Here is a 22,428-nt window from a genome sequence, read left to right as displayed (position 1 = left end):
CTGTGCCTTCCACACACAACCCTTGGCGCTTGGCGCCACAGGAAGGGTTGGGCAGAGAGCAAACCAGAAGGAGTCATAGGGTTCTATGGACATACACACTGCATTCTGTTCCCCACTCCAAAGCAAGCTGCGGACTTTGAAAAGAAACTCAAAGAGACTACAACTGGTTTGGAAACGTATTTGCCTGAGTTCCCAGAATGAATGTGTCTTAACAATAGCCAGGGAGGGAAAACAGATTGCTACCCTGAGTGGCCACACCACGGACATGGGGAAATGGAAGGCCTTAAGATGTTTTCAGTCTTTAAGAAACAAGGCTAGCCAGGCATCCTCATACAGTAAATAATCCATTGCCATGGTGGAATGTATTCCAGTACAGTCACATAATGGTTAACTCTTACTCTAGCAGAGGAATTTAACAAAAATGATTAATAGTAGGACCTCTTCAGTTACATACAGTTTAAATGAAAATTATAGGAGGCCATTGTTTTGGACTGAGCTCCTGCTAAAGGCCCCACAAGACCAGACCAAAATGGGGCCACTAATGTTAAAATGCCATGATGGATCCTAAAACAGACCAGGTTTTCCTGGAAAGAGAAAATCCAGTTTATTTGAGTCAGAGATATAAGGAAGTAAAACTCATGCACATCCTGTGGCTTTCTTAGAAATATACACCTCCAGTAGCTCAAGCCACTACCCAGACTCATCAGTTCTTTTGTTTTATGAGTATCTTTACCTTCCATCAGTCATGTCTAATTAGTTATTAACTTCAGTTGTTTTTTTAATAGGGCACGTGCACTTGCTGGGGAGAGAGAAACAGAGAGGGAAAGTGAGAAGTAACTTCTGCGAGGATGACCATGCCACAATCCCTTCTCTTCCATTCTCCTCCTGGGATTTTGGATAGGCGCTAGAGCACGCGCGCACACACACGGCTGGGATGATTTTCAAGTCACTAGGTCTGGGATTCAAACTGCAGTCGCCCATGTGGGAATACAGTGCCTTTGCCACCACACCACCCACTGGCCCATTAGCCTTCAAAATGGTTCGGTTACAACAACATGACAGACTCACTGTCTTTGCACCTGAAGATTAAGCGAAGTGACTCTAAGTGACCATGAGATTATCCTGCTCCCCTTATCACAGAATTTAGCTTCTCGCTGCACAGAATTTAGCTTCTCGCTGCTATGTAAGACTCCTCGCTACTCCCTTCCCCCATTAGATGATTTGTCTTTTAAAATCACCCTAAAATCTGTAGGATCTCGGTGCACAATATTTAAGGCAACGTGGAGACGGTGTTCCCAGGTGACCATCCTTAACTCTGGCCCCCCAGAATTCCTGCTTTGCTTACTTTGTCTCAGCATTTCCCTTAGGTTGACATACAACATTCAATACAGGTATTGGAACAACTGGGAAATAATAAGTCAGACTTCTGGTGGGGACAAAAACAATGTAGGAAGCCAGGGACCACTCGCCATTCCCAATCTCCTCCTTTCTTGACCCTATAGAGACCACTGCCTCCTACACTGCTTGGGATTCTTTCCTGCTCACCTGGGAGCCCTGAACCACAGTACAGGTGCTGCACAGTCATCTACCCATCCGGCTTCACAGCGAGCATTTAGGAATGTTCGTGGGCTCTGGCTCTACTGCTATCAGCAATGTCAAAGACAGGTCAGCCTCAGGTTAGGACTTTATCAACTCCAGCCACCAACTGGTAGCTTCCTCTCAAAATACTCCATGGGAAAAAGTTCTCTTGTTGATGTTATCCCAGTGAGGGAGGAGTGAATTTTATTTATTTTAAAATATTTCATTATTTTCTAACTGGGTAATACATTAGAAAATGAAACTTACAAGGTGTTCAGTGGAAAGTCTACCTCCTGCCCCTATCCCATTTGCTTCATCCCCAGTTCCAGACATAGACAGCTACCATCTCTAGTTTGTGATTCTCTCTGAAATATTTTTTTATGCAGAAGGAAATAAAAACATGGATTCTCCCCTTCCTAGCTGTTCTTTAAATTTCAGAAATTTTTACACCAATGAAAGCATTGTACATCTACTTATTTGAAGTTTGGCTTCCTTCATTTTAGCATAGATTCTGGAGTTCTTGCATACTGAAACATAAAGTACTTCCTCCTCTTCTCCCCATAATTTCCTATCTGGATGTATCATGATTTAACAATACAAAAGAGTGTACGTTAATAAGTTAATAATAAATTGGAGTTAATAACTAATTAGACATGACTGATGGAAGGTAAAGATACTCATAAAACGAAAGGCCCAATGAGTCTAGGAAGTGGCTTGAGCTACTGGAGGTGTATATTTCCCAGAAAGCCACAGGAGGTGCATGAGTTTTATTTCCTTACAGCTCTGACTCAAATAAACTGGATTTTCTCTTTTCAGGAAAACCTGGTCTGCTTTAGGATCCATCAGTGATGATGTGGCATTTTAACATTAGTGACCCCATTTTGGTCTGGTCTTCTGGGGCCTCGAGCAGGAGGAGCTCAGTCCAAAACAATGGCCTCCTATAATTTTCATTTAAACTGTATATAGTTGAAGAAGTCCTAATAGTAATCATTTTTGTTAAATTCCTATGTTATAGCAAGAGTTAACCATTATGTGATTGTACTGAAATACATTCCATCATGACAGTTTCAAGTAAAACATCAATCAAAAACATACAGCTACATGGGACCAGCAGTTAGCGTAATGGCTATGTCACTGAACTCCCAAGAAGCCAACCTCGGTTCGAGTCCTGGACCCAGTGGCTTAAACTCACACTGGGTGCACACAAGTGCGTGCTCGCTCAAGATCCCGAGAGGAGAATGGAGGAGAAGGGACTGCAGCGTGGCCATCCCCCTGGGGGGGTGATTTCTTGCTTTCTGTCTCTCTGTCTCTCTCTTGTCTTTCTGGTGAGCAAACACACCCTACAGCAAAAACCTCCCCCCCAAAAATACATATATATAGATACATCACTTATTGCATGTACAAGTGTTAGTGCACAATAAATCCCCAGAATGAAAACTGCTGGGTCCAAAAGGAGGCAGTTAGAATTTTGACAAATATCCCCGAATTGCCCTCTAACGGAGTCAGGTACACTTCCACCAGGAATGCATGAAAGGAGCAGCTTTATCATAACCTCATCATGCAACGAGCTAAACACACGAGACTCAAAACAAAACAATAAATACTTAGGAGTTTCTTTGCCCAACTGGTATCTCACTGTATTGTTATGCTGCCTTTTAGAAATTATGATGATGAATGAGGCTCAGGACCTATCCACTGGCTTGAGCACCACCGTGATTTCCTTTGTGCGGCCCATAGAGACTCTTCCTTTATTAGGCACCTCAGCCCTCTGCCTATGTTACGAGTTGTGGGGAAAAGTTCTAAATTCAGTTTGCACATGTTTGCATAATTTGAATGGTTTGTTGACCCCGGGTCTTTATTTAAGGGCACCTGGTCAAGTTTTATTTGTTCATTCAGCTAATATATACCGAGTATCAGGTGGTGCTTAGGTGGCCACACCCAAGATCTGTCTAAATTGTTCACCCCTAACACTGAACAAGGTAGGTTTGCCTTTGCAAAGCTTATAATCTAACAGTCAATTAAATACAGCAAATAAGTACTGTGGGGTGAGTCTAACGAGTTAGGTAGACTTCATCTGGAGACAGAGCCGTTACAGCCTCTTTTTCCCAGTAGGAGCTTTGATAAACAGTTTTCTAAATGGCAGGCAGTATGTGCTACACAGCACACACTATGGCCAGGTGGGTCACGATCTAAAACAAGGTAAAATACAGGACAAGAAAATCTAAAATTGAAGCACTGGAAAATTGGCCTCGGATCACAGGAAGTGGACTCCCATATGCTATCATCCCCGTGAATAATGTGTCAAAGTTCTGAGCTCCTCTGTATAGTGACATGGACCATTGTTTTGTATAAGGTGACTGTGAGAAACTCATCTGTAGCCTCATCCTCATTTCCTTTACAGGGTTGGTTTGCTGGGAAATTAAGCTGAACGCAACCTAAGTAGAACCCAAGTTCCTGTCAGTACTGAACCTGGACCAGCTATCTGTGTGGGCTGGCCTGGCTCACTATGTAGCTATATTCCACATATACACACGCTCCCTACTTATGCAATAGAAACTCTACATATATGTATTCATGGAGCAGTCGCTAGGCAGTTCATCATGGAGATTACTACTCACCCCAAAGAAAGACAGGGAACATTGACTTCTCATTAGTTTAAAAGAGAAGATCTTTTTAAAAAAATACAAATATGGGACCAGCAGATGGTGTAGTGGTTACGTCACTGAGCTTCCACATGGGCAACTACGGTTCAAGTACTGGACCTGGTGGCTTCAAAATCATGCCAGGCACATGTGTGTGCATGCCCAAGATCCCGGGAGGAGAATGGAGAAGGAATTGCTGCGAGGCCATCCCACCTGGGGGATGATTTCTTGCTTGCTATCTCTGTCTCTTTCTCTCTGTGTCTCTTTGGTGAGTACATGTATCCTATAGGAAAGACCTCTCTCTAAAAAAGAAAAAGTAGAGGGACCAGCAGTTAGCGTAATGGCCATGTCGCTGGACTCCCATGTAGTCGACCACAGTGCGAGTCCTGGACCCCGTGGCTTAAAACTCACGCCAGGCGCATGTGCGTGCGTGCCCAAGATCCTAAGAGGAGAACGGAGTAGAAGGGATTGTGGCGTGTCCATCCCCCCTGGGGGGTGATTTTTCACTTTCTGTCTCTCTCTCTGTCTCTGTCTGTCTGGCAAGCGCACGCACCCTATAGCAGAAAAAAAAAAACTCTCCCAAAAAAAAGAAAAAGTAGAAAACGAACTCAACTTCTGTCTTGTTAAACTCATTAACTAATGAGCATTCTAACAAAATGATTTTAGGGTAGGAAAAATATTTAAACAATTATAAATGAAAACAGAGTACACCAACTCCAAAAGATTCCTTCAGCTAAATAGTTTCATGACAGATTTTGACGGCTATAAAATCATTTTGACTGGGTTCTCGATTCAGTGGGATGTTAACATATTGGGTCACTGGAAAAGTCATGATGCAATTTTACTTAGACAAGCAGAAAAATACAACATGACTTTTCCGACGACCTAATGGTTTTAAGCAGTGTTGCAGATAACCATCCTGAACCGGCCATCCTGCAGTTACCTAACAGACTGGTACTTAGTCACAGGTTCTTAGAAAGAGATGGGTTCCTACAGCTTCCTGCCCCAGGAGAAGGAAACGATTTCAATAAATGTTTCATGTGATTTTTTTTATTATGTGCAAATTCTTTGTATCCATATGTAATGAGAGCTTTTTTCTCCATTTTCCTCCTTTTGAATGAAGTCTACTTCATCCAAATATTCATCATTAGTTAAAAATCAATTTAGATTTTCTTTTCTGAATCTAGCATACCCTTGTTAAAGGCCTATATGATATATTTTTGACAGAATAACAGTAAGAGTAATTTCTGAAGAATTAGAAAGGAACTAAGTGGGGATCAGCAGTTAGCGTAATGGCTATGTCGCTGGACTCCCACGTAGTCGACTGTTGTTCGAGTCATGGACCTGGTGGCTTAAACTCACGCTGGGCGCGTGTGTGTGCGTGCCCAAGATCCCGAGAGGAGAATGGAGGAGAAGGGATTGTGGCGTGGCCATTCCCCCGGGGGTGATTTCCTGCTTTCTGTGTGTGTCTCTCTCTCTCTGTCTGGCGAGCGCACATACCCTATAGCAAATAAATAAATAAATAAATAAATAAATCCTCTCCCCCCAAAAAAAGAAAGGAACTAAGGGGCTATGGTGGGAATGTCCAATTTTTTCAAGTAGAAATCGCCAACTATGGAGGCTCCTGAACTTTGCTTTGATCATAAGATTGAGAAGGAATTCCCCAACTTTATTCATATCTATGGTTTACACTGAGCAATACTTCATAATATCCCAATTTTAAGTAATAACTTTGGGAAAATTAAACTTGATTTATTCAACTTCTACTCTAGCCAGGCTGGTGTAACGTACATTGGATTTCATCTTTAGTCATCAACAACCAGAAAACTAGGGAAAACTCTGAATAAAGAACTGTTTTCAGACCCCGGACAGCAAGCAGGGTCGACTTGTGATCTCTGACAGGGGTGACACATGTGGCCAGCTCCACTGTCACCTAGGCTTTCTGCCTGCAGATCGTTCCTGGAAAACAGAGGCAAAAGAAGAAAAACTAAAATAAAGCTCAGTAGTTTTTCCTGAGCTAGAAAGATGGGAGATTAGAATTCATGGAGGCTAAGATGACTGGAAACTGTAGGTAAGAGCTCAGGAAAGGAAGAAGTATTGATGTAAAAAAGCTCCAAAAATCTGCACAGAGTTCTTCTTAAGTCTTTGTTGGGGCCATGCATGCATTTGTGGAGTGGAACCTCCCAAAGCAAAGCAACGACTGACTAGGTTATTGTAAGTTCAACGCCTCCCAAAGACAACACCAGGCAGGATGATTTTCTAGGTCTAAAAGCCAGGGGGAAATAGTCCTTATTAATACCTGGACTCTCTCCAAAAAAAAAAAAAAAAAAGATGGGACCAGTAGATAGCGTCACGGCTATGTCACTGGAATCCCATGTAGTTGACCACAGTTTGAGTCCCAGATCCGGTGGCTTAAACTCACACCAGGCGCGTGTGTGTGTGTGCCCAAGATCCTGAGAGGAGAATGGAGGAGAAGGGATCAGCGTGGCCATCCTCCCTTGGGGGTGATTTCTCGCTTTCTGTCTCTCTGTCACTCTCTGTCTGTCTGGCAAGCACACGCACCCTATAGCAAAAACCTCTCCAAAAATAAATAAATAAATAAATAAATACCTGGACTCATGAGTAGAGACCTAAAGGGTCAGGCCTTAACGTAGGGCTCAAGTGTCCCTAGAATTAAGGCATGTCTAGGTCTGCTCCAGTCAAGCTTAACAACAGGCCTTGATGGGATCAAACTAACCTGTAAGTCAATGAACTGCCAGCTAAAACAAAGCCCTGTACTCTTTGAAGAAAGCCAACAAAACCCAGACACTACATACTGAATATTTACAGTCTAGGAAACAATAAAAACTGATTAAACGTGTTCAAAAGCAGGGAAATGTGAACTATAACTAGAAACTGGGAGAACCACCAGAAACGAGACGCTACATACTGAATATTCAGTCTGGGAAACGATAAAAAATGATGAGTCATGCTCAAAAGCAGAGAAATGTGAACCATCACCAGAAATTGGGAGAACCATCAGAAATGAGGGAAATGATGAAATGAACAGATATTTATTGCAGCTATGTCCAAATGTGGAAAGGAAAACATGAAAATAATGAGGAGGAAAGAGGACCCTACTGGGTCCTCAGAAACGTCATGACGCATTTTTGCATAGAAAAACACGTCATGACTCTTCCCACAACCCAATAGAAAATGGCATCCGAAATCTTTCAATTAGACATTGGAGAAGAAAAATCGGAAAAGCAGAAGCCCTGGAAACTGACTCTATCTATAGTGAAGCACTGAGTAGGTAAAGTGGGAGAAAAAAGGAGTATCCATGATCCGCGGAATAATGCACTGGTCTAACGTACATGTAAATTAAGAGTTCAAGAGAAGGGAAAAAAAGAACAGAGAAATATGTGAGACAATCATGGCTGAAAATTTTCCACATTTAATAAATATCTCCAAAATTCAATAAATGGGTCCAAGAAGCCTGGTAAAACTTAGACGATATAAATCTGAATTGTTCAAGATGATGCAGCTCATTACACACAGCCTGGAGTACAGTTTCTAGCTGATGTCAGCCTGTTAGTATGGCGTCTGGTGGCAGGGAATTACCCAGTACAGAGAAGAAGTGGGTGGAGGAGAGTTTTGGGCCTGATATATTATCCTACTAATTATAGGAAGAAAATGTTGTTAAAACCTCAGGAAGGCTATACTCCAGTCAGATCCTGACTGTATTTGCTTCGTGTGCTCCATGTCAGACACGGTACCAGAGAAAATAGAAATAAACAGTACTGATCTGTCACTGTTCATACTAATGTTCCGTAGGCTGGGGAGGAAACGGGAACAGGACTTTAGAGGTATTTTAATTTAGTGTAAGGTAAGGTATTTTTATTGCCCTATTTGGATTTCATATATCTATCACTGAGATCATTAACAACTCGTGACTACTAATAGCATCTAATTTGGTATGTGAATGCTTTGTAGACAATACATTTTGCAGCACATATAGGTAAATAAACAAGATGTACACATCTACTTCAGGAAATTAAGAAACGTAACACCGTTCAATTTGAGATGCTTTATTTTGGGAAAAATTATTAGCAATTAATTTATGGTTAATTCATAACCAATTTTCTTTCTAAACCAAAGTTTCAATTTCACTAAAAAAGATATACTGGCTATAGATTTACTTTTGCCACAACTTTCACCTTGTTCTCAAAGAATTTTTTTCTTAGCATTCTGCTAAAAAATTCAACCACAGGGGGCTGGTAGGAGACATAGTGATTAGGGCACTGGACTCCCACATAGCTGACTGAGGTTCAAGTCCTAGACCTGGTGGCTTGCTTTTTTCACTTTCTCTCTCTCTTTCTGGTCAAATTAAAAGTAAATAAATAAACTAAATTGAATTTAATTAAATAATTCTTTAAAAAAATTTAAACCACAGGACCAGCCTCTGTGGCACAGTATAAAGCGTACTGAATTACAGAGCTGGAAGCTACATGGTTACTATGGGTTTGGATCCTCAGCCTGGTCGACCAAAACATGCCAGGAGCACATGTTCTTGCCCAAGATCTGATAAGCTGGAGGGCTGAGGGGAAGGGATTGCAGTGTGACCACACAGACCCTGATGGGATATTTTCTCTCTCATTTTACATGAACATGTGGCAAGCACTCTCTCTCACTAATAAACTTAAAAATCTTTTCAATCACGGGAAAACTAAAACTAGATCTAACTATGTTGAATAAATACCTGTGCCCAAAGACTTATTAAAAAATTAAATGGCAGAACCAGCAGATGATATAATAGTTACGTTGCTGGACTCTCACATAGTCAACCGCGGTTCAAGTTCCTGATGGCGGTGGCTTAAAACTGATGCCAGACATGAGAATGTGCGTGCCCAAGATCCTGGGAGGAGAATGGAGAAGAAGGAATTGCAGTGTGGCCATCCCCCCGGGACGTGATTTCTTGCTTTCTAGCTCTCTTGTCTCTCCGGTGAGTGCACACACCCTATAGCAAGAATCTCTAAAGAAATAAATACATACATACATAAATAACATTTTAAACATGTAAAATGTATTTTCATTTTAATTTAAGTTTAATAACTGGGTAGTTACTTGACAAACAAAAGCAATGACCACCGGTAATACTTAGCATCAACACCACCACGAATTACAGAATCTTCCAAGAGAAGAATGTTCAAAATGACATAAATATAAATTTAAAAGACCAGGTGGGAGTCAGGGTAGGTACTCACTGTCATCTCGAGCAGACTGAAAGCTGCTACCCCTCTTCAGTGATGCTGTCTGGCTAAGATGGCCCAGCACTGAGGGACGGACGTCACTGTCGAGCTCCAACATGGGACTGTGTAGGCTTGGGTTCCCTGGAAGAGAGAGGCGACATTTCCATACATTACATTGGGTTGTCGGAAAAGTCATGATGCATTTTTGCATAGAAAACAGAAAAAAATATGTCACGACTTTTCCAACAACCCAGTATATATTCTTTCTTTTCTTTCTTTTTCTTTTTTTGGAGAGGTTTTTTGCTATAGGGCATGTGCGCTCGCCAGAAAGACAGAGAGAAACAGAGAGACAGAAAGCAAGAAATCACCCCCCAGGGGAGATGGCCACACCGCAATCCCTTCTCCTCCATTCTCCTCTTAGAATCTTGGGCATGCACGCACACACGCCCGGCGTGAGTTTAAGCCACTGGGTCCGGAACGCGACCCGTGGTTGGCTACATGGGAGTCCAGTGACATAGCCACTATGCCAACTGCTGGTCCCTGTTCTTTCTTTCTTAAGTTGATTAAACGGACTGCTTCTCTGAGGCTATTTCTTATTCATTGCTCCACTCCTAAATAAAACATTTACTAAGCAATGTTGAAGAATATCTTGTCTAAATGGCTTTTAAAAGGCATTCCCACAGACCTGGGAGACCAAATCCATTCCTCTGGCTTACTATAAAGTTGTAACTCTAAACCATGTATAGAGTTGTAATAAACCATGTGGCAGAATCTACACATCGTTTTAGAATGTGTGTTCAGGGAAACTGAGGGGCAGCCAATATCATAAACATAAAAATTAGGAGCAGAACTCATTTTTTTTTTTTTTGGAAAACAAGAACAAAAACAAAAAGAAAAAACAAAAACTTGTTGGCACTTCCAAGAGAAGTCATGGGATCTGGCTCCTCTGCTTCTTTAGGTGGTGGTACAGGTTCAAAACGGTTTTTCTTTTTCTTTTCTTTTTGGAGAGGTTTTTGCGATAGGGCGCGTGCACTCGCCAGACAGACAGAGAGACACATAGAGACAGAAAGTGAGAAATCACCCCCCAGGGGGGATGGTCACACCGCAATCCCTTCTCCTCCATTCTCCTCTCGGGATCTTGGGCACGCACGCACACGCACCCGGCGTGACCCGCCACCGGGTTCAGGATGTGAACTGCGGTCGACTACGTGGGAGTCCAGCGACATAGCCATTACACTAACTGCTGGTTCCCGAGGTTCGAAACATTTTTTACAGCACAGATCTTTGACTTTTCCCTTCATGCTGCTTTTCACATTTTAAATCTCAAATTCCACCGTATCTTTCTTTGGGAGGTGAGATTTGATTTCCTATTTCTAGTCCTGATGCCAGCTATCTAGCTTGGATCCTTTTTGCCTCACAGGTTTAACATTCCAGAAAGCAAACATTCAACTCCTGTCGAGAAATACTTGTTACTGTCTTGGATTAATCTCCTACTACGACACTACTTTCCTGATTCTCTTCTCAGAAGTCTTCCAGAAACTCTAAGGATAAAGGTACACCAGTGTTTGCGATCCAAATTATTTTGAGAATCGGGAAACGGTTTCTTCAAGATAGACCTATTAGCAACGGACTCCCATGTTGCCAAAGGTTAGGGCTTCAAGTGGGAAAATGCACCCTTGTCAAGTCTGTGGAGGAGCCCTATAAACAACACACTAACCTCTTCAGCAAGCATTCAAAAATCTTCAGAATAAACTGAGGTCGATGAACATTTACAGAGTATTTGCTAGGCATGGGAATCTGAAATAGTCCTGCTGCAAAAATGGACCTTACATTTTCCTGCCTTATTTGCTATTTTCTGCTTGAAAGGCCTTGCTCCTTTTTCATCTTCCATTTAAACTCTTATCCTTAAAGATTTAACTTGAAATACAGCTTTTATACAAAGTCATCTTTTTTGGGGGGGAGGGGGAGAGGTTTTTGCTATAGGGCGCGTGCACTCGCCAGACAGAGAGAGGCAGAGAGACAGAAAGCGAGAAATCACCCCCTGGGGGGAATGGCCACACCACAATCCCTTCCCCTCCATTTTCCTCTCGGGATCTTGGGCACGCACGCACACGCGCCTGGCGTGAGGTTTAAGCCACCGGGTCCAGGATGCAAACCATGGTCAACTACATGGGAGTCCAGCGACATAGCCATTTCGCTACCTGTTGGTCCCACAAAGTCATCTTTAAATGTTCCAGCTAGATATATTTTCTGTCTTCTCTGCCTTGAAGAATAGTAGAACAATCATAATTTTGTTGGCTGTGTGTTTTACCTTCTGTTGTTCACTAGCAGGGAATGTATGGCTTATCTCCAAACTGGACCACCCTCTTCTCAGGGATAAGAACTAAACGCTGTATCCCCATAGTTCCACAGTCCGATGACTTCCTTCCACAGATAACTCCACAATATATAGTGAATGGCTGATATTCTTCACTAAGAATTACATTCCTATTTTATAACTTAATCGCACCTTTTTTTTGGGGGGGGGGAGGTTTTTCGCTATAGGGCACATGCGCTCGCCAGACAGACAGAGAGAGAGACAGAGAGACAGAAAGCAAGAAATCACCCCCCAGGGGGGATGGCCACGCAGCAATCCCTTCTCCTCCATTCTCCTCTCGGGATCTTGGGCACGTACACACACGCGCCCGGCATGAGTTTTAAGCCATCGGGTCTGGGACGCGAACCGCGGTCGACTACGTGGGAGTCCAGCGACATAGCCATTATGCTAACTGATGGTTCCCTATGTATGCGTTCTTTAGGGCACGTGCACTTGCCAGAGAGCAAGTGAGAAAGGGAAAGTAAGAGGTACTCTCTAGGGGAGATGGCCCTGCAGCAATCTCTTTTCTTCCAGTTGCCTCTCAGGATTCTGGCAACACGCGCTCACATATAGGCCTGGCGTGTCTTTCACGTAGCTGGGTCCAGGACTTGAACTGGGCAACTGGCCATGTGAGATTCAGCTGCTATAACTACCACACTATCAGCCTTCCCAGGAAACAATATATATATTTTTCCTATATTAAATAGGAAGTTTGTGTGTGGAAGCTATACTGATTTATGACATTTTTCCTGTAAGGTTTATATAGTTGCCACTGCTATTAATTGCGGAATTCATAAATTTCATACCAAAATAGGAATTTTGTTGACCACTTTAAAAGGAAACATAAAGGGGTCCAAACTTAGCCTCACTTATGAAAATGTAAAATTTACATAAAAGTATACACTAGAAAGTACAAGAAGAAAATGTTTCATTTGAAATGTTACATGTCACTTTTGAAGGTGTCAAGACTACAAATTTATTCTTATGAAGGAAAACACTTCCTGGCATCCTTAAAATACACACTATATTGGGGTGTTGGAAAAGTCATGACACTTTTTTTTTTATAGAAAAACATGAAAAAATACATCATGCCTTTTCTGACAACCCAATAACATTCCTACAAATAATATGATTATCATCACTTAAGTGGATCACCAGAAAAAAATTTACAGTATTAACTGGTATTGTAAAACTTTAAATGGTTTAATATTAAATCACTTCTATAGTTTAAGTAAATCTTCAGTTCTGAAACTATTAAAAGATTGGTTTAGGGGCCAGCAGTCAGTGTAATGGTTACGTCACTGGACTCCAATGTATTTGACCTTGGTTCGAGTCTCAGACCCGGTGGCTTAAACTCATGCCGGGCGCGTGTGCGTGCGTGCCCAAGATCCCAAGAGGATAATGGAGGAGAAAGGATTGCGGTGTGGCCATTCCTTCTGGGGGGTGATTTCTCACTTTCTATCTCTCTGTCTCTCTCTGTCTTTCTGGCGAGCGCACACACCCTACAGCAAAAACCTCTCCAAAAAAAAAAAAAAGACTGTTTTATAAGCCAGCAGGTGATGTGGAGGTTAAGGTGCTGATTCCACATGGCTGAATCAAGTGCAGTTCAAGTCCCAGACCCAGCTGCTTGAGAATCACGCCATGCATGCCCACAATCCCGAGAGGAGAGGACTGGAGAAGAAGGGACTCTGGCATGGCCATCCCCCTGGGGGACAATTTCTCACTCACTCCCCTTTGCTCTCTGGCAAGTACACATCATATCACAAAACTCCAAAAAAAAAAAAAAAAAGGTTTATTCATCTTTTCCTTTCATAGCAGAATCTGTATAAAGGACATGCTTCTGTTTCTACTAGAAACGTCATCAGTTTTCTACGGAATAGGGAAAAATAAAGTTAAACGTGAAGTCGCTTCTTAATTGACAGCTCAGCTTTACCAGCAAATACAACATGGCGGCAGGCAGCTTGGCCGGCACATGCTCCCTCAGGACTAAGTGGCAGCTGGAAGACATCTGTAAGCTGTACTTCCACTGAGTGGCCAGAAGGTGGCGCTTCACTACTGCACACAAACGCATAAGCAATGCATATTAAACACCGAGCTCCAACCTAGAAATGTATTCCTCACCTTAACTTTCTGTTCCTTTCTTTCTGGTCCCCAAGAAAGGTGTTATAGCTAGTTATTTTACAGAGAATTAGGAGGGTTACATTTTGAAGAGAAAAAGGAAAATAATTTTAAATACTAATTGTCATAAAAATTATTTACTGTCAAGTTTCGAAAAAGAAAAAGAAATATACCTTTGCGGATTTTGACAGTCCTGTTAAACTTAAATTACATGACTTGGTATTTCTAACCCACAAAGTTATTATGAACATGAAGTAGTTTAGATGATAAGTAAGCATTACTATAAAAAACAAAGATAAAACAACAATTTCTATAAAATAACTAAGAGGTAAAAGGCTTGAAAATATTTCACAGATTTTCTTGTTTTATTCCAAAAATGGTAACAATTATCTGATTGTTTTATTCTACAATATAACAATTATCTCATTGTGTTTAATGAGAGCTATATTGTATAGAAATATATACATTATGTAAAGTATACCATGATAAATGACAAAAATGTAGAACTCTTATGAAGTCTCATTATATCAGGCACCCACTGATCTGCAGATTATATGAAACCGAAAACAGTATTATGGAGTGTCTTTTCCTTGAAATCCTAAACTGTCTGTCCCTTGAGACCTACTCGAGGGCCATGTTAAATGATAAACACACAATTTCAGTTTTCCACTAGAATGCCAGCTTGCAATGGAACCTTTGAGGTGACAGAGACGGAAGTTTTTGGTAAAACTGTGTTGGAGTCTGTCCTTCTCAAGTTAATACTGCACTAATGTGAGTTTTGAGGTTATTTGTTTTCTTGGCGGCACAGTTTTTCTTTTCTTTTTTTTTTTTTTGGAGAGGTTTTTGCTACAGGGTGCGTGCACTCACCAGAGAGACAGAAAGCAAGAAATCACCCCCCAGGGGGGATGGCCATGCCGCAATCCCTTCTCCTCCATTCTCCTCTTGGGATCTTGGGCACGCATGCACACACACCCAGCGAGAGTTTAAGCCACTGGGTCCAGGACTTGAACCGCGGTCGACTACATGGGAGTTGAGCGACATAGCCATTACACTAACTGCTGGTCCCGGGAGCACATTTTCTATACAAATTAATTTTACCTAGGATTTTTTTCTGGGAGGAAATTTGTAAAAAGCCTTTTTTTAGCCTTGACCAAAAGGTTATAAATTTATGCCTTTCTTTGGATCAAGACTAACAAATTCTTCCTTGTATCTGAAATTGGATAAGGATTTGTTCTATTAGGGATTCTCATGGCTAAGCAAGTCATCAGCCTCTGCCATAAAATATACTTGCAAAACCTAGGGCTTTATGCAATTTCACATTATGTTTTACCTGCAAAAACTCTGACTCCAGAATGTAGTTTGAATCCGAAACTTTATCACTAAGAACAAAATGAGTCATGCTTATTCTGCTACTACCATTTAGGACACTTATCCGTGATGTTATCTACATGTATGAAAAGTCTGCCTCTACACATAGAGCAAATTGGAAAATTATACCTTCAAAGCAAATTATATGCTGAAAATATTAAAGGCTACCAAAAAAAGTAACTGAAACCTTTATCAGAGTCTCACATTATGTGGACTTTACAGGCTGGCTATTTTATTTTTTTGGAGAGGTTTTCGCTATAGGGCACGTGCGCTCACCAGACAGAGACAGAGACAGAGAGACAGAAAGCGAGAAATCACCCCCCAGGGGGGATGGCCATGCCGCAATCCCTTCTCCTCCATTCTCCTCTCGGGATCTTGGGCACACACGCACACGCACCCGGCGTGAGTTTTAAGCCACCAGGTCCAGGACGCGAATCGCAGTCGACTACGTGGGAGTCCAGCGACATAGCCATTACATTAACTGCTGGTCTCCAGGCTGGCTATTTTAAAGACATAAACACAGTAACCAATATATACACTCAAACGAATACATGCTTGTATAATCAGAATTATTTGGCTGTAATCTGTCAAAGTTATCTGAAGACTAAATACAGGCTAAAGATTATCCTGGAGACAAAATTACAAATACGCACACAACCCCACAGCATAAGAAATCAATACAGTATTTCTAGTCTTAAAATTCTAGTGTTTGTAGGAAAAACAGAACACACACAATGCCAGATGTAAATATTCTTGGGATCTAGCTCTATCTTTTAACTTTTATATACTGGTGTTTGGACCACAATTTTACCAATTTATCAAAGAAAGGATGGATATCTTATCTACGAATACTTGGAAGAAGCATTTTGGAGAGGGAAAAAAAATAAAAAAGACCTTTAAACAAAACACAGGTGCACTTCTTTTGAAAAAAATGTAAGTTTATTTATTTTTCCCATGGAAGAGACAGAAAGACAGACACCTCCAACAGGGTCCCCATGCCACAATGTACCCCTAGTCTGTCAGCCTGGATCACAGTTATGCACACACATGTGCTCAGTGTGCTCAGGAAATAATGGGACATGAACCCGAGACCTTCCCATGTGTAATCCATAAATGCATTAGCACTGTGTTGTCAGCTGGGCCTACAAAAGCTTCTTAATCCCTCAATGCTTAATAAAGCTCAATGCTTTATTTTTCTAGTTACATAAAACATCTATAACTTATGCTAACAACATTCTGAAAAAACTTTTTTTTCCTCTTTTTTTTTTCATTATTTAACTATTTATTTGTTTACTTATTTTAATTTGACCAGAGAGGGACAGAGCGAGAGCGCACGAGAGAGAGAGGGAAAGTGAGAAAGCAAGCCACCATTCCGGGACTTGAACAGAGGTCAGCCATGTGGGAATCCAGTGCCTGTAACCACCATGCCACCTGTCAGTCCCGGGAATTCTTTTACTAACTGTGAGATGCAGATACATTTAACGAATTATAAACAAACAAAATGAGGAAAAATTATTTTGAAATACTATATAATACAAACACAGAACAGAAATTCTTTTAATAAAAGAAAAATTTACTTGGAAAATTTGTTTTCAGAAGGTGCGTAAGTTATTTTCTTCAGAACACTTGTGAAATTTTTCTAGTCACTTTATTATAAAAAGCTGTGGTGTAGAAATGGTCAGAAAGTATAAAATGTATTCCTTTTCTAAAAGAAAAAAAAAACTAACCTTTCACAACTTGCTCTGGACAAGCTGAAACATTTGCTGTTTTCATTTCAACAACTGTGAAATTTCTAGCAGATAAAAAACATTTCTTCATATTAATCTATAGTCCTGGAAAGATCTCAGAGCTCAAAAATGGCAGGATTCGTATTAAAAATCTCTGAATCCTACACTGTTTCAAAAACCCAGTAAGAACTTTTAGACTTAACAGAAAACTCTTAATTATATCTACAATTCCATAAGACATCTAGGAAACCCTGTTATGTATGAGTCAAATCCTTTCCAATAGTTCCTATTTTAAGTGCGAGTGGTCAGTATTTGTTTAATAAAACCGTACAACATAAAGAGCAGGAGAGCCCATTCGTTTTCAAGGGTAGCTGGCAGATGTGGAGCCAGGTGAATAAGTTCACTGTATTTTCGCATTCTTCGTGCCTGCGTGGCAAGTTTTCTCACAGTCTACAATGGGGCAGGGACACGGATCCACGGCCCCGACTCTCAGAAGGGCAGCCGACTTCCTCGCCCGCCTTGAACACCTTTGAACACATTTTCCTGTGCACAGCGGGCCCTTGTCCTGCCCTGCAGCCCGACCACCCACTGTTGCTTGTTGACCAAACACTGGAGCCTCCACAGACACAGACTGACGGGATTCCTTTCAAGCACACCACTCGGAAGAATTTCAATGCCAAAGCTGGGGCGAGAGGTGGGCGTATCAAGGCAGAATTACAAATTCCTCACAAACTAGACCTGTGTCAACAGATAAAAAAACGCTCTTTTTGATCTTCTGATTCTTCCTCTATATATACATATTTAAAGCTCTGACAGGGACACTTCCTCAATTTAAAGGGAATCATTTAATCCAAATTAAACAAAGGTAGTCATAGTTAGCACAGCCTGCTGGATCATTCCACATTCGACTGTCCTTAGCAGGTTCCAAGCAACCTTTTAACGTGTGTTTCAGCATCACTTGAAACTATCATTCAAAAGGAGAAATGAATTTTGAAAGTAGAACTACCGGCATGCACTTTAAAGAAGTATTTACTAGCTAACACTAGCTAAATAGGAATCCTATGTTTGCAATAAGCGGGCTAAATGAATAACCGAAGCAAAGTTATTTATGCTTTTATTAAAATCCTACACTTTCTGGGACCAGCAGTTAGCGTAATGGCTATGTCGCTGGACTCCCATGTAGCTGACGGCGGTTCGCGCCCTGGATCCGGTGGCTTAAAACTCACGCCGGGTGCGTGTGCGTGCATGCCCAAGATCCCGAGAGGAGAATGGAGAAGAAGGGATTGTGGTGTGGCCATCCCGCCTGGGGGGTGATTTCTCGCTTTCTGTCTCTATGTCTCTGTCTGTCTGGCGAGCGCACGCGCCCTATAGCAAAAACCTCTCCAAAAAAAATAAAAATAAAAATCCTACACTTTCTTAATGGCTACATGCAAGTTGATATAGAGAAATCATGCTTAAAATATATGGCGTAAGTAAAAGAATTCTAACAAACATGACAGAATACAGAATCTAATGACTTGCACTGATTGATAGCTTTAAAGTATCGAGCAATGTTAGTATTTGCTGTGTGCTTGTCCTTCGTTGTCGAAATTTTTTTCTGTTAAGGAGAAGGGGCAGGCTTAAATATGGCTCCAGCTGCAAGGAGTCTTCTTCCAGATGGATTGTAAGCCACGAACAGAGAAAAGAACCAGCTGCTCGGATAACAAATTGAAAGGGTCCTTTCCATACAGCTTTCTGGGCCTATGTGACCTACCAAAGAGAGCTCATTCACTGCCAGGTGAATGGACTCTATTAGAAAATAGCAGAAACAAGTAAAGAGACTTTAATCTGCCTCTTTCCTGTGATAGTCAACAGCTGTAATATCACTATACAGGATCTTCAACTGAGCGCTATGCTACTCCAAAAGTAAAGTCCAGGGACCAGCAGTTAGTGTAATGGCTATGTCGCTGGATTCCCATGTAGTCGACCGCGGTTCGCATCCCAGACCCAGTGGCTTAAAACTCACGTCGGGCGCGTGTGCGTGCGTGCCCAAGATCCAGAGAGGAGAATGGAGGGGAAGGGACTGTGGCATGGCCATCCCCCCTGGGGGGTGATTTCTCGCTTTCTATCTCTCTGTCTCTGTCTCTCTGGCGAGCGCACGCGTCCTATAGCAAATACCTCTCCAAAAAAAAAAAAAAGTAAAGTCCAACAGCATCCTGGATCACTGATGTTTTAAAACCTGCTTAAATGATTAGTATTCAACATTCATCTTAATTTTGAGTTAGAGGGTAAAACTGTCTCTTCAAATTTGATGTTGAAGTTGTTTATATAAATTATCATATGAAAATCTGCAGATCTATACCATAGCAATTAAAATTATTCATATAATTTATACTGTTTTATTTTAAAAAGAGAGATTTTTGTTATAGGATGTGTGTGCTCACTGGAGAGACAGAGATAGAGAAAGTGAGAAATCATCCCTGCAGGGGAATGGCCATGCCGCAGTCCCTTCCCCTCCATTCCTCTTGAGATTTTGGGCACACGCGCACATACATTCCCAGTATGAGTTTCAAGCTGTCGGGTCCAGGACTCAAACCGCAGTCACCCATGTGAGAGTCCAGCACCTTAAGCACGACGCCACCTGTTACCCCTAATTTTTACTACTTAAAAACAGCAGTGACAATTTCTCATGGTATACATTTCAAATTAAATCCATGGTGTATTAAATACCATTTGGGTTTATCTCTTTTTCAAAACAAAACAAAAGGGAAAAGAAAATGAAGCTACTGCTTTGCTAAAGGGAAGACAGTTTTCACTGCAACCAGAAACTGGTCCTTTTCCTCTATTTCCTTTTCCTGAATCTATTTTCTCCTGATATCTCTTTTGTTTTTTGTTTTTGTTTTTGTTTTTTGAGAGGTTTTTGCTATAGGGCACGTGCGCTCGCCAGACAGACAGACAGAGACAGAGAGACAGAAAGTGAGAAATCATCCCCCAGGGGGGATGATCACGCCACAATCCCTTCTCCATTCTCCTCTCAGGATCTTGGGCACGCACGCACGCACACGCACCCAGCGTGAGTTTTAAGCCACCAGGTCCGGGACGCGAACCGCAGTCGACTACATGGGAGTCCAGCGACATAGCCATTACGCTAACTGCTGGCTCCCCTGATATCTCTTTATAGAAGAGCTTCTGAATCCTTAAACCGGTCAATAAAAATCCACTAGTTGTTTCATGCTGTAAAGCCAATGTAGAAAACACGGCCATCACAATGTGCAGAAAAACATGTGCACAGGGCAGGCCATGCCCGAGGTGGCCCACTGGCAGCTCCAAGCGCGCTACACTCCCTGCAGGAGATGAAAATCAAGTTCACACCCCACACCGCACTGACTTAGGTGTGCCTTTCCTTTTCTTCTTTTTAAATCAATCTCTATTATTCTGGGTTCATGTTGTGATCAATATTCAGGGAAAAAGGTTTTTTAAGAGAGTTTTCACTATAGGGCACGTGCACTCTCCAGAGAGACAGAAAGTGAGAAATCACCCCCAGGGGGATGGCCACGCCACAATGCCTTCTCCTCCATTCTCCTCTCGGGATCTTGGGCATGCATGCACATGTGCCCGGTTTGAGTTTTAAGCCACCAGGTCTGGGACTCGAACCACGGTCAACTACGTGGGAGTCTAATGTAACCATTATGCCATCCGGTGGTGCCAGGAAAAAAATTTTTAAGCTCCAGAAGTAAGTTCCATAAAAGAACCTCCCTTACATACAATCTCATAACAACTTTAAAAATAACAATTTTATTAAAATATTTAATATATGCATAAGAACACACAGTGTATTAACCACAGAAATACTTTTAACGCTCCAAAGAAAAGTTAATGAATCTGCTGATGGATTACTAAGGGAGGCTGCAATTTAATCTAGTATTTTCATAATACCAGAGTTATAATGCATTAACCCCATTAATTTACAAAACAAAACAAATACATGAGGATCATAACTGCACTTTTCTTTATTTTTTTTGGAGAGGTTTTTACTATAGGGCGCATGTGCTCGCCAGACAGAGAGAGACAGAGAGACAGAAAGTGAGAAATCACCCCCCGGGGGGATAGCCACGCCGCAATCCCTTCTCCTCCATTCTCCTCTCGGGATCTTGGGCATGCATGCACACGCGCCCAGCGTTTGAGTTGTAAGCCACTGGGTTCAGGACGTGAACCGCGGTCGACTACATGGGAGTCCAGCGACATAGCCATTACGCTAACTGCCGGTCCCGGTAATAGGATTTTTTGGTCTGCTTGTTTTGCTTTGTTTTCTTCCATAACAGACCAACTGCTGCAATGATTCAGGATAAACCATTCAGGTGTGAAATATCATACCTAAGTTTTCAAAGAGAACCTGAACCCATGTATAAATGGATTTCCTTCTGTTATGTGGCTATTTTAAATAAGCTGTGCCTTAAGCTGTGGCTCCTATTCTCAAAGTCCCCTATTAAAGTTCAATTCTGATGTCCTTTCGGGAAGTCCTAACTCACTACATGTCTGGAAAAAGGGCGAAAACCACTCCCTGAGCAGGCAAATGCCTTTTCCTCAAGCTACTGGACATAGCCAGCACATATTTTAAGATTCAAGTTCAAACTGGCTTTCAGAACAAAGAAAAGAAATACCTTTGAAGGCTACCTTTAAAAATCCTGTTTGAGAATGCCGGTAGGGGGTGCACCAAAGGCTTTTCCTGGCAGGAAACCTAAAGATTGTCTAATTTTGGACCTATTTCACAGGAATTTGAGGAGAGAAATGGCATTTCTTACAAGGCGGTAGATGTGTAGCATGTACAAGAATCCGGGACCCAGGGCTGCTCTGAGTGTACAGGAACAGCAGCAGAATGGCCAGCCAGGTCAGACGGAGAAACGCAACCATCAAATTTTCCCTTCTGTATTTAAGCTTTTTTTTTGGAGAGGTTTTTGCTATAAGGCACATGCGCTCGCCAGACAGACTGAGACAGACAGAGAGATAGAAAGCGAGAAATCACCTCCCAGAGGGGATGGCCACACCGCAATCCCTTCTCCTCCATTCTCCTCTCGGGATCTTGGGCACGCATACACACGCGCCCAACATGAGTTTAAGCCACCGGATCCGGGACTCGAACTGCGGTCAACTACATGAGAGTCCAGCGACATAGCCATTACGCTAACTGCTGGTCCCTGTATTTAAGCTATCAGCACGAGTTTTTAACATGTGAACCTTAGTTTGTTTTTGTTTTTTTTCTTTATCTTTTTCTCCTTTTAGAAAAACCAAAAGGTCACGTTTGGGTTACAGAGGTAGGCCATGGACGTGGACTGGGGCACATCGGCGATGGGCCAGCCCAGTGGTACAGAGGTGATGTGGCGCTTCATGATGCTGGACTCACAGGGGAAGGTCTCGCGCTCCTCGCCAAGGTC

At 42.0% G+C, this 22,428-nt stretch overlaps 1 protein-coding gene across 2 annotated transcripts in view; it reads right to left on the bottom strand.

Moving 5' to 3' along the window:
* Positions 1–22,428, bottom strand: part of EXOC2 (exocyst complex component 2) — a 194,424-nt gene that overhangs the window by 105,598 nt on the left and 66,398 nt on the right. For both annotated transcript variants that reach the window (XM_006143053.3, XM_027769779.1), the window contains exon 12: positions 9,464–9,589. In XM_006143053.3, coding sequence (XP_006143115.1) covers positions 9,464–9,589 — 126 coding nt within the window. The remainder of the gene's footprint in view (positions 1–9,463; positions 9,590–22,428) is intronic.

The sequence above is a fragment of the Tupaia chinensis genome, unplaced genomic scaffold, assembly GCF_000334495.1.
Source record: "Tupaia chinensis unplaced genomic scaffold, TupChi_1.0 Scaffold000090_1, whole genome shotgun sequence".
Lineage (NCBI taxonomy): Eukaryota > Metazoa > Chordata > Mammalia > Scandentia > Tupaiidae > Tupaia > Tupaia belangeri.
Note: the sequence above shows the minus strand (reverse complement) of the source record. Positions and strands in the feature narration are given on the sequence as shown.